This window comes from Calonectris borealis, chromosome 1 (assembly GCF_964195595.1).
Source record: "Calonectris borealis chromosome 1, bCalBor7.hap1.2, whole genome shotgun sequence".
Taxonomy (NCBI): Eukaryota; Metazoa; Chordata; class Aves; order Procellariiformes; family Procellariidae; genus Calonectris; species Calonectris borealis.
In genome coordinates, this window is record NC_134312.1 from 48,739,426 (window position 1) to 48,752,450 (window position 13,025).

At 37.8% G+C, this 13,025-nt stretch overlaps 1 protein-coding gene across 1 annotated transcript in view; it reads right to left on the reverse strand.

Moving 5' to 3' along the window:
* Positions 1-2,466: 2,466 nt before the first annotated feature.
* The window catches only part of KITLG (KIT ligand), a 51,597-nt gene continuing 41,038 nt past the window's right edge, over positions 2,467-13,025 (reverse strand). Inside the window, exons 8-11 of the mRNA XM_075140590.1 lie at positions 9,959-10,068; positions 9,378-9,454; positions 7,789-7,872; positions 2,467-6,571 (exon numbers count right to left, since the gene is read on the reverse strand). Coding sequence (XP_074996691.1) covers positions 7,833-7,872; positions 9,378-9,454; positions 9,959-10,068 — 227 coding nt within the window. The 3' untranslated portion in view covers positions 2,467-6,571; positions 7,789-7,832. The remainder of the gene's footprint in view (positions 6,572-7,788; positions 7,873-9,377; positions 9,455-9,958; positions 10,069-13,025) is intronic.

A 13,025-nucleotide genomic window follows, 5' to 3' on the forward strand; every position in this document is an offset into this window, starting at 1 on the left:
TAAGATGACATTTTGTCACTTGGGGTAGTCACTTAAACTGACAAAAGCTATACATTCTGCTCTGCAGCTTCTTTACTTTAATTGGGCCAATTTTACTATCATGCTATTATCCTGCACAGCAGAACTGGTGACAAACAAAGAGGCTTTTGTGATCTCAGTCGAATATTTTTCCATGAGCTCAAGAAAATATCTTCTTTGCCAAAAAAGAATGAAAATTGTCCCTGTATTTTGTGACTGGCCAGAAGCCCAAGGCTTACGTCTGGAAAAAGTCTAATCTGTATTTTTAGTTCTTGCTTGCTTATCGTGGGATCTTGCAGAAAGGGCCACAAGTCAGGGGAACTGTAATCGCGTTTGGGATTTTTCCTGTTACGTGTTGAAATAACTTTCCTCAGGATATGGTGGAGGAAAAAGAGAGCTAAACTTCCATTCTCTCACTCTTCACAATTTTGGCAGTCTGCTTTAATTTAGCCTTATTTTCTACTGCACACCAGCACATAATGATTCCCTTTAAGCATATAACAACATGAAACTTGATTGTGTTAGCACATGCTTCAGTGTAGTTATTGGGAAACTTAATCGCTTTTAGAAAAGTTTGAACTTTGGAAGAAAGTCTATCATCAAGGGCTACACGAAGAGTAGTAACGAAGTGGTTCTATAAGTTGTTAATGTAGTGTGAAATCCTGAAACAACCCGTCTCATTAAAACCAAAAAAATCTTACGTATTACCATTCAGAAACTTTGGGCAAAAATATGTTTAGTAACGCACATTTGTTACCGTGGAATAAAACTACACTGGAGTGTAACATGGAGTGTATATGGAGTGGGCACATATCCAGCTGATTTAAAATACTGTCATCTCATGGAAGTGTTAGGCTGTTCAGATGTGTTGCTATCAAGAAATAGTAACTTATTATAATAAGCATTGTTTTTCTGCTTGACAGAAGTAGGAAAATGCCATGATTAATGCTCTCCATGCTTTGGACAAAGACTGCCTTTGGTTTTGTCCACTGAACGAGATGTTTGTATTCCTTGTTTTGGAGACACTGAAATTGGAAAACTGAAGGTAAATATTTCTATTGATCCCTTTACACATTTAAGTCTCCAGGGTTCAGATTAAGTGGTGGTGGTGGGGGGGGAGTAGTTAGCCAGCATTGCATAAGGCACCAAAAACTGTAAGTCAGACTACCAAAAACGTTATGTTGGTGTCTCTTTGGCTGAAGAGTTACATCTGTTTTCCCAGACTTTCACTCTTACCCTTTACTCCATCTACGTATGTTACAATTACCAGCTCCTGACTTCAGCGAGAGCTGTTTTGTTAGCTGAGAGCTCTCACTTCTCATTCCCAGGTACTCTCCTGTTAATTCTGCCTTCCTGAACTTCCAGGTCAAGTCTGCCTCCTTTTTGTTACATTAATGCTGCTTTTCTCATGAAGTACGCTTATCTCCAGCCTCTGCAGCTTCATGGTGCTCACCTAGCCCTAGCAGGACTGAGTGCCCATCGTACCCGAGACCCTCCTGAGCCACCAGTGCTGCTCCATGGCCATGACTTCTGCTACACCATCAGTGCAGAGCCCGGCTGCTCCATGGCCTTCTTCAAGCCCATCAGCTCTGCACTTCTTGCTGTATCCAGACCAACAGCCACAGCTCTCATTCTTGTCTGCGCCCAAATTCTGCCATCCCCAAATCCTGTTCCACTGTCTCCCAGCCCATTTACCCTGCTCTCTGCTCTTTCTCATCAGTCCTGTTTATACCTCACTCCTATTCGTAAACCCCCTATATCTGCCTACTGCAGCTTCACTTCTCTTTCTTCCAAGGCTCCTTACCTCTCCCTGAGGTAGGTTGAAAGCCTCAGCAGGTTTCTCTCTTCTTCTTAGGCTGGAGTCCTTTCATGGGCTCTCAAGAGGGGAGAGGTGCCACAGCTCCCTGAGCAGCTCAGTTTTTCCTTCCAACCTCATCCCCTGTCCTTGGCTTCTTACTGAAAAGCCACAATAAACTGCTGAAACCTGAAAGGCGGGATGCCATCCTTACGGGATAAGCTCTGGTCTCAGCTGGAAAACCCTGTTATTTGTAATAAATTTTTGAATTGGTAAATGCCACTTACCGCAAAAGAAGTGCATCAACAACATTCAGACTTTTTAATGGTAAATTAAAATAAAATCCCATTATCTGGTTAATAAGAATGGGATGTGAAAAACTGTCTAAAGCAGGTCACAAAAAAAATTTAAGCTCATGAAGGAGTTAGTTAATTCTGAAGTTGGGATAATTTTCATAATCACAGATACTGTATGGATCAGCACCAGAGGCTGATAATGAGGACATGTTAAAATGCATGATTAAGAAATGAAATGTATTATGAAGGAGTTTACACCTAGTAGCATACATTCTGGCAGAAAATTCTTCCAGGAGATGACAGGACTTAAAAAAAGGTCTTAAATGGGACTGACAGAAAGCAATATACTAATTAGTTGGCAGTGCATAATATCTTTATTTAGAACAATAAAGTATATGTATATAATGTAAATTCCAAATTTGAACTGGTATAAAAAAGGATCAGGGAAAACATCTATCTTTAAGAGGACACATATATACATACACATCACATTTTATAAACTTTGTTGATTACCTTCAGTCAGAATGTTACTATGCAAGACTGTGCTGACATTTACATTGAAATAAATGAATTTGCCCATGATACAACCAGCAAACATCTGTGTCTCTATCACTAAAGAGTCTGAAGTTTCCGCGTTCCATCAATTTCATAACATAATAGCAACATGCCACCATTACTGTAGATCTGCATCTAATAGACAGTTGAATCAGATTCCTGAATTGAAGAATGTTGATAATTCTTAAATGTAAATCTAACTCAAAATATCTGTGTTTTATGTATACTGTTAGCTTTTCAATTTAATAGTTGAATTGTGTGTACTGAACAGTTTTAGTGTTTTACAAAGAGAGAGCAACAGAGAAAACAGCTGGTGAGGATCAGAATCTAAAAAATGTGCAGGTTGTACACATACTCCATAGTATAGCACATTTTATAAGCTTACTTATAAGCTTACTTATAAAATGACCTTGTGATGAAATAAGTACCATTAATTTATTCAAGTAAACACACATCTAAAGTAACACATTGAGTTACTCAGTATATCACTACCTGCTTTTTATGCTCACAAGGCCACTATTAATTGCATGCAAAGTTCAACTACTCCAAAGGAAATCTAAAAATGTTAGTTTCTCACAAAACCACAGATAACTAAAAACGAAATTTGGTTGACTTTTATATAAAAAATACAACACTCGCTTTTCTCCAATTTCATTTTAAGAGAAAGGGCGTTCATTTTCTAACTGTGTTAATGCATGGGCTGTGTCTACCCAAAAAGAAGACTGGAAAACTGATAACTCTTCAAAAGTTAGATAGCTTACAACTGGATAAAGAAGCAATTAAAGGACTATTTCTGCCATTACTACTCCCACTGAACAGTAACTTACTCTTTCCATTCATTTCAAAGATGTCTCACAAGTCAGTAGTCTTTCAAAATTTCACTATATCTGAAGTAAGGGCCTCCTCAATGGGTAAACAAACTGGGCACAGAAATTTTCAAATAATTTCACAACCAAATTTCCAAGTGCCATGCCATCCGCTGTATCCACGAATGTCTAGAAGTGTCCTTCTGCTTTGCAAAATGATTGAGAACACCCAATGTTTTGTTCAGATCTCTCAAAAGGGCGTGGGAAGAACAGGAAAACCATGAGCTCCAACAACAGTTCTGCTACTCCATGTGTCGTACTACTTTGGTGCATATTCAAAGAACAAGGTTTGTGATGTGAAGTTGGAAGGTTTATACATGAATTTTCTTTCTGTTCTCATGTAGCCTTAAATTTGCCTTGCTCCACGGAAGAGATTAAAGTATCTGACATTATTTGAAAGTGACTTAGCTACTATTTTAAGATGTTACTCTTGGAAGGTGAACATTTTGCAGCAGTCTATCTGGGTTTAATGTATGTTTCAATTTACAACTGATATTTTCTTTAGTATTGAACAGTAGACTAAGGAGCCTAAAACATCATGCATTTTGAATATCAAAGTATATAATTTGGGGCACACCAATGTGCAGCATTATTGTGTATTTGATTTTCTGGAAAAAATGCATTTAGGAAAACTAACATTCCTATGAACAAAGAACATTAATAAATACAAGATTTTTATTTAACTGAATCTAAGAAAAAGACTGTAAAACTTCAAATGCATAAGCTTGCTTTGAGAATGTATTGTACAGCAACATGAAGTATTCAAGGTTTTTGTAAAATGCCTAAGGATAATTGCTTCCATTTACTGTGGATACTGTTCTGCTCTGTCAAAATCAATATGCAGTTGTTTTCCGCATTACCAATAAGGTGCAAATTTCCCATCAATTAGGTCATGCTGATATTTCTCTCAGGGTAACTCTTAAATAAGTTTGAAACACAAAATCTGAGCGCCTTGTGGGTAAAGAATTACACAATGTCAAATGAGACTGAGCTGCAGATGGGGAATTCTGTTGTTTGATTTTTCCAGAGCTAAAATTTGCAATGCACTTGCTTTTTAGAAGCGATGAGCAACCTTGGTTATTTCTTATTAAGTGGTGAGTGCTCCAGCATCTTCTGAACAAAAATGAAGGCCTAATTCTCACATTAAGCTTCTTTTGATCTAACCTAAGAGAAGTTCCTCAGATGATGGAAAGCCCAAAGCTCTGTTAATGTTAATGGAACTATGCTAATTTATATCAGCTGGGAAGGACTTGAGGACCCTTTTCTGACATCCAGGAAGTGCAAAAAGGCCTCAGTATAAATAAAAAGTAGTTCCCTATGATCAAAATCTTGTATCGGTGAATTCATGAGAAAATTTTACATTGATCTCAGTAGGGTCAAAATTCCATGCAGAGTGACTATATGCACACATAATCTCTGTCATCAAACATAGTAAGGTTTTGAGGTTTTTTCTTTTTGGTAAGTATGAAAGATGAATCAGTTTTACCAATAATACACACACACACACACACGCACACACACGTATATATTATATGTATGTCATATTCTTTTTATGCATGGTTCTCAGAAAATTCAGCAGGTGATTAAAATTTCCACAAGAATTCTTAAAAAATTAAGTAACAATATACTTTAAAGAGAACACCAAACTTATGCAAAACATTAAAAGGGTGGTTGGTTTTTTTTTTAAACTTTTCAAGTTACTTAAACTAAAACTCTTGCTGACCTAGTCAGTTTGATGACAGACGACAGTTTGTTATCTGAAGTGAGCCACCTTTACCTTCTGAAGTACAAACCCCTAATACAGATAAATAATTCATACCCATTATCTTGAAAGAGCCGGGATGAAAAGATATACAACTACACTTGTAACTTTTACCATGGTATTTTTAGCATTTACTTGAAAATGCATGTCCATACATCAGTCCTGTACAGATTCCATGGATGCTATAACAACAACAGATGCAGAAGACAACTGGGAAATAAAGCCTTCCTCTTTTGTTTAGAGAGAATTAACTTTAAGAGTGGAGAATGCCAGGATATTAAAGCTTACTAATCATTTAAAACACAATGGAAACATTAATTACAGCTGATGTAAGTAAAAGCTACATACACTCTCAGGATCTTTCAGATTTTCTATGCTATACATTTAAAGACAATGTATCAACGGCATGCATCTTCAGCATTTAAAATGCATTTCATGGGTTTGTCTTTATTCTGATGTTTGAACGCAATTCAGACTCTTTACTTTCCCTTCCCTTGGCATGGCTGGAAATTCACTAGTGTTCACATACCCAGCAGTTACTCTTAATGCTTCGAAGCTCCATGAGGTACCTTCACCTCCTTTTTACTTTGTCTTCATCCAGGATTTCCTTCTCCTGAACAGAAACCACCAATGCTGATGAATTCTTGAGGCCTTCTGGGGTGGCCAGCCAGCCACCTGGCACCCAACAGAGACCACATGTTGCTGTACGCATGACCTTTGCCAGGCATAAACACAGCTCCTTGTAAGTAAAAGGCTAGAACATGGGTCCATAGCATGACTTTGCTTTCAAGTTTTATATACAATATTGAAGAGTATGTTATCTGTATCCACTTCTGCATTTTCTGTCAGTTCAGAGGACTCCATCTGAAGACACCAAGGTAAGGTAGAGGACACAGAACTTAAATTAAGGATGCAAAGGTATTTATGACTTTCAATGATTACACATAGTTGGAGGCATTTGAAAGATGTGTTTTGTTCAGGACATGTACTTTGTTTGCCAGAGTCAGCTGCAAGTATTAATGCAATTAAAAATCCCCAAACGCCACACAAGGTAGATATTCACATGAGATATAGTCCTGCTAAGTGCACACTCTTCTTGTCGTTGTTCAATTCAGTGTTGGTTTCACAGTAACAAACACAAATTGTCCTCATTTCTATATCATGTCTATGGAGTCATGGGCAGCAACAACAGATGCAGACTCAGTCTGTCACTCCAGAAGGAATACGAATGTGCTTAAAGCTGCTTCATTTATGAAGCGAACATGGAACTGTTACCTGCCTGAGGAGAAAAACAGAAATTATAATTTTGCTATTTAGTTTTCCTCCCTGTACTACTATACAGTAGAGCTTCCCACAGACATATAGCATAGGCATTTTTTCTTATAATTTTGGAAATAGATAAATTCAACAACACTTGCATAGACATTCCTTTATTCTGAAACTGTTATAAGATGTACTTTCCTGGTCCAAGAACACACTTGCCTGCAAAAGCTCATTGATGTCATCTACAGTGATGAAACAACTCTCATAGTTTTACAGAACTGTTATGTTTGTTCATTTTGGTATCTGGCAATCTCTGGCAGCAAACTTCCTTTTGAAGTCATCTGGACAAGCCAATATCAAACTGAGTTTACATTTGCTGAAAACTCAAATGACTTGTCCAATGCAGTGATGATTTCCCTTCTCAGTGAGCAGATGTTAGAACAAAGCAGTTAAAGAGACAGGAAATCTCTCAAGTTGTAGCTAACTAGAACACCACGAACACTCTGGAATACACCTGAGAGTGACTGCTACAGGATAAACTGTAAAACCTGGATTGCCTGTAATACTCTTACACTGCTCCTTCCACCCACGCAATAAAATGAAGCATTCAGCGCTGCCTGAATCTTCCAGACCCTTGCCAGAGATGCCGTGGGTTAAGTACAGCACAACTCCTGCAGTAAGAAGCCCCTTGCCAGAGACATGCACCGTTCTGCAGAGGACAGCTGGGGCCGAGAAAGTTCACTCACCTTTGCTGCTCACTCTTACATACTAAAGCAAGAATGATGTCTCTGATAAGGCTATAGAGCCTGCAAACTGTGCTGAATAAACAACAATTAATAGAAGCTCTGCTCTGCTTGGCCTGTTCTCCTACACTCACCCGCTAGTTTAAGGATTGTGTTTTTTAGGTCACGCTGCTTTGAAAAGATGTAGAACAACAGCTGAAGACTTCTCCGTATTGGCTCTCATGCCAAAAAGGAGAAGCAGTAGCTGTCCTTAATTTTGGAATTCCGGCATATTTCATTTTGTAACATTCAGGTTAAAAGTCAAATGACTAAATTAATGATACAGGATTAATTACATTAGCAGATAAAGATCTTAGGTACAAACGAAGCCTAGTGATAACAAGTTTTGTTTTATTTTATTTTTTTCCCAAAATGCACTCTGAATCACTTTACATTTCAGCAGCCAAAAGTTATTAAGCCTATGGTAAGACTCTCAACCGTGACAACTTACCAGTACACGAAACAGTAACAGTGTTGAGGGAGAAAAAGCAACAGCTACACTTGTAGATGTTCTTTTTCTTTTTGCTGCAACATACTGAAAAAAGAAAGGTACTTTATTACTACAATGCTAGTGTTTCAAGGAAATAGAACGAAGGTTTTATCAGTTAGTTACAATAAAAACATTTACATGTAATAGAAGGGAACCCAAAGTATTAGAATTTATGTTTGCTAATAGGTCTTCCTAGATACAGAGGAATATTACAGGTTTCTCAGGGAAGAGGGCGGAAAAAACCATATGCCATAGATTTAAGAAGACATCTGATGGAGAATGTAACCTATTTAAATTTCCTGCTAAGGCCATTTCTTGCATTTAACTAATTGTTCTGTTTCCTCATTCCTCCTTTCCACCTATAAAGCAATGTTTTATATTTCCTGTGAAGTTAAAAGGAAGATGCACGTTTCATTTCACAAGTTTTAATACCTGTGAGGATGAGGTGCAGGACGAGTTATTTGTGGCAGCTAATATACTTGGTGAATACACAGTCTTCCATTCTACGTACTGTACCTGAAGAAAATTCGTTATAAAAATGTATTATTCTAGAAAGTTCAAACACTGAAAATTTCTGCTCCTGTGACCAAAAAGGCTAGATCAGAACCTCGCCCATTCCTGCCTTCAACAGCGGGCAGCACCAGGCATTTCACACAGTGTGAGAAGCCTACAGGGTAAGATGTGTCCTTCTGCCATCTGCATCAGTTTTTTCCCTTAATCCCTCATGGTTAAAATTTGACCAAACACCCTGAAATATGAGGTTAAATAATACTCTCAAAATGCTTTAGCGTGATCTATTCTAACTTAAAATATCCCTAACTCCTTTTCTGAATTTCACCGATTTCTTTGCCCAAGTCATGTCTAAGCCACTTTGAATGTCTTCAACTGTTATTTCCAAGGTATATTTGATTGATTGAGTTACACAGAATTTTTTCTGTTTAAAAATCAGATAAAGCAGTGTTTAAGTGTGAATAGAGCCGTGAATCATTTCAGGATGACCTTATGAAGTTGTTATGATTTGAATGAGTTCTCAGTAGCTTTCCATGAACATTAAAAAACCCCCCAAAACATAGATGCTTATATACACATACCCCGGGGAATGTAAAAAACTGAAAGAACATAAAAAATGTTAATGTAAAAAATATTTAAAAGGATTTAGAAGCACAGCCAAGAAGATACTGTTTTCTATTTCTTTACATAATATCAACCTAGCTTTACACCACACAGCAAATGACAAAATTCACTTTTTTTTGTTGCTTCCCCTATAGGTCTCAGCAATCCTTTCTCACAGTGGGAATAAGGGCAGATAAAGTAAAGGTAATGTCCTGTTAATAAAATTTTGTGTACAGAAATCTCCTCCATGTCAATTTTTATATTTAAACTAGGAGCTTCTTTAAAGGACACACCCTAAGCACACATTTTGCCTCTATAGCAAGACCCTATGTTTGGGTTTTTTTGTGTTTGTCTTAGAGCTAGAGAGAAACCTTCAGGAAGTAGTCTCAAAGATCAACTTACATTTGTATGTATGCATATAAAGTAAAACAATATACCTTATCTCATTTTCCTCTTGACAGTCATGACACTGTGTAGTTTCATCACTTTCTGGTCTGGATTTGGGATGTGTTTTCTAGGAAAAAAATGCATTAAATATAAATGTTCTAAAGCTTTCTTTAACAACTCCCTAAACAATTGTTGTTGTATGTTTCAGTTTGCTTCAGATTTTCAATATCAAAGTAATCTTGCAAAATGTAGGTCAAATCTTGTCCTCTAACATACATCTGCTACTGGTATAATTTTACTATCAAAGCCTTTGTATCGTAGGCAGGGGCACAAGGGGCAAAAGCAAAAGAATCCTCTTCTCAAGATATAATAGAACAGCTGGGAAATTGGGGGAATCCCGTGTTTTTAATTTCCAATTAGACAGCTATCACGCTGATAAGACAGGATTTGCACTTTGGTGGTGGAATTCAAGAATTTGACAACGTAGATTTACATTTGCATGTCACAGTTCAGTAAAGATCAAAAGAGATGTCTCTTGCTTTCAAATGCAGAATGGTTCTGTTCTTCCTGCCTCCCCATAGCTAAGAAATGTCGTATCACTATGTAAACAATTAAACATAATACTCCTTACCTTCCAGTATATGGCTCCCAAAATAAAGCCAATAAGAAGAGACAGCAACGACGTCAGTGCTATGCTGATCCCTTGCAGGCTGGAGCTGCTAATGAAGCCAAGTGCCTCTTCTGTAATTACAGATGTTCTCATTAGTGAAGACAGATTTATAGCAGAAAACTGTCTTCAGGGCAACTCTATTAGCAAGAGGACTTTTATGCACCACCTACATAACAGCATCTTAAATAGCAGAACACATACTTCAAAGTGCTATGTACATGAGGTGCACTTCATACAAAATCTCACAGGAAATTTTTGACCACAAGGACGCTCCTCTCATTTCTGAAACAGCTGTGTTGATTAGTTCCAACACTAATTCTCTTTTTGTCATTTGTAGAGAATATTCTCTTTCCCGCACTTCAAAGTTTCGGGTTTATCATCAATTTTTAAAGGTCTGTCTTTGTAACACAAAATAATTCTTTGGAAGAGAATGTATCTGTCACTTTGTGCATTTGCTCAAGTTCCATAAGACACGTCCCACAGACTGCAGATAGACACTTTGCCTTGCCACTAATCAACGACCAACATGAGGCCTCTCGAGGGAGGTTAATTTAACAAAATAAGCCTGACTTCACTTCCAATGTCTGTCTAGAAAGGTCCGCTGACTTCAGTAAGATCAAACCCTTGTACCTTGAAGTCTAGCTGTGTATTATTTTGTTGCTACCATTTCTTGATAGTTTTTTACATTTTATACGGGAGAGCCCCAATCCTAGTCTTTTATGTACACAAGCAATTCCATTCCCTTCACAGGGAGCTGTAGGCATGCTGAGACTAAAATGTGGCCCTCCAGTTATTTAATCAAGAGCAGGATGTGAAAAGTCCTATGGAGTCACCCTGGGATCCACCTTCTGAAATGCAAAGCGAGCCACAGGGGACTGCTAACTTAGGCACCATCCACCCCGTTTTGGTTCATTTCAAGATTTGGTGTTTGCAGCTCGAATGGTGGGTGTATTGTCAGATTACAGGAAAAGAACCAAACTGTAAGCACTGGAAAAGTGTAGATGATTAGATACAGAAATGAAAATGGACTGATAGCTCTAGAAATTTGTGTGACTCATGCAAACAGCAAATGTCTAACACGTACGGTATGATATACTGGGTCAAGCAATGTGCATTTAGTACATTATTAAACAGCCTCTAAGAAAACACTTTAGTTTAGAAAGGAGCATTCTCATAATTAACTAGCAACTTATTTTTAACTCTCTGAGATTTTCTGGTTGACATTTTGCAAGTTTTTACACAAATGTTCTTTTTATCTCTGAAATTCAGCTGTGTTTTCTAGACAGAAATAAAAGGTAAGATAACAAAAAGTCTGTATCTCATATACTTATATATTACCTATATCCCTGTATCTCACACACTGTTTACAAACTCTAGGTTCTGACTATAGGGGCTTGAATTTTACTTACATAAGGTAGACTCAGCACACTAAAAGGAAACATCGGTCAAGCAGAACCAATGCTAGCTTACCGTGAAAGAAATCTGTCTACAGAGGAGAAGGGAAAGATAGCACACAAAGTTCTACAGAGGTGAACATCAGCTTAGTCAGCCTCTGTCTGCTTGGACATTTAAACCAAGAGCAGAAATTAACTGGAGGGGCGTATCTTTTCTCAAACTGTCCGTCCCAGACTAGGCATAGAGGAGGTTTGCTTGCAGAACTGACTTGCAAGAAATCTGGACAAAATCAAGTGGGGTAGAGCCAGCCTGAAGATCTCATTTTTACCATTATTTTTCACAAACTTTAGAGAGTCTTAGACAACAGAAGACAACCCTTTACAATGAGGTATCTAAAAGTGGAAAAATCTGATTTCTGAGAAGATATCTCCGATGCAGATGCTTTCTTCAGCATCTGTGGAAAACTGAAAGGAATTCAAAATTAGCTTTCATGTGGGGACCTGCAACCCAGGGACAGAGCCTAAATACAGTCAAATTGTGACACCCTCTCCAGCCTACCTTTGAAAAATGACAACAGATTTTTTTTCATAACTTGATAGTGTATGAATTAATTTGAAAGTTAAGTAACCCATATCTACCTTAAAAAGCAAACAACAATAGATTATTTAATTTCACTTTCAAGTCCAGTCTCTTGAAAGATCTGGAGAGAATGACATGAGTCATGGCAGGTTTCTTCACGTGCCTTTTATTTATAGTAGCATGTAAAACAGAACAGGTTGGAGAATTTTCAGTCTGGAGAACTTCCCAGGGACCTATGTCCTAATGAAGAAAAGGGACATAAGGAAAGCAAGCCGGCTGCCAATAGGTTTTTATTCCTTCCATAAGGACCTTTTCCTCTGTTAGAAACTCTAGAGCTCTACACAGAAAGATTCCCACTCCCAGCAGTTGTAAAGGCAGAGTAGGAGAAGGAATAGGAGGGATCAGGTGTATCGGTAACTCTGTGAACTGCTTGGACAATGCCAGAGGAACTGATGGCTTTGCAGTTAGTATATTTTTCACTTAAAATAGACTCTATCCAGCAAGGTGCAAAAGAGGAGTGGAAGCAGGCCAGCACCTCTCAGAGCTCTCACTCTGTTATGGAAGAAACCCTTAGGAAGTGAGCTCATCTGATGAAGGTTTATGTATAGTCTTCACAGGCATTGGGATATTAAGCTGTGAACAAAATATATTTACATTAAAAGCCACTCAGTTACACAATGAAGTTATTGAGCTGCTCTCCACCTTGAGCCATGTGTGTAGGTTTAGCAACCAATTATGATTCAAAGCACTGGCTCGATTTTTTTGCCATATATGTCTCAAAGGAATTTTCAGTTTAGCTCTGCTCAGCTCCAACACAATTACCACAAGATCTTATCTATAAAAATGCAGAGCAGCTCTCACCTGTTCATTAGGGTTTTCCATTAACTATAAAGTTGGAACAAAGGAACAAAGGCACAGAAGGCAACACCAATTGCATTAAGCCATGGGTGAACATTTTCAAATTGTTGTGCAATTACTGAATTAAACTATGGTATTCTTTGCTTAATTATAAAAGTAGATCTTCTTCCTAAAAACAGTCATAGAGATCTCTGTG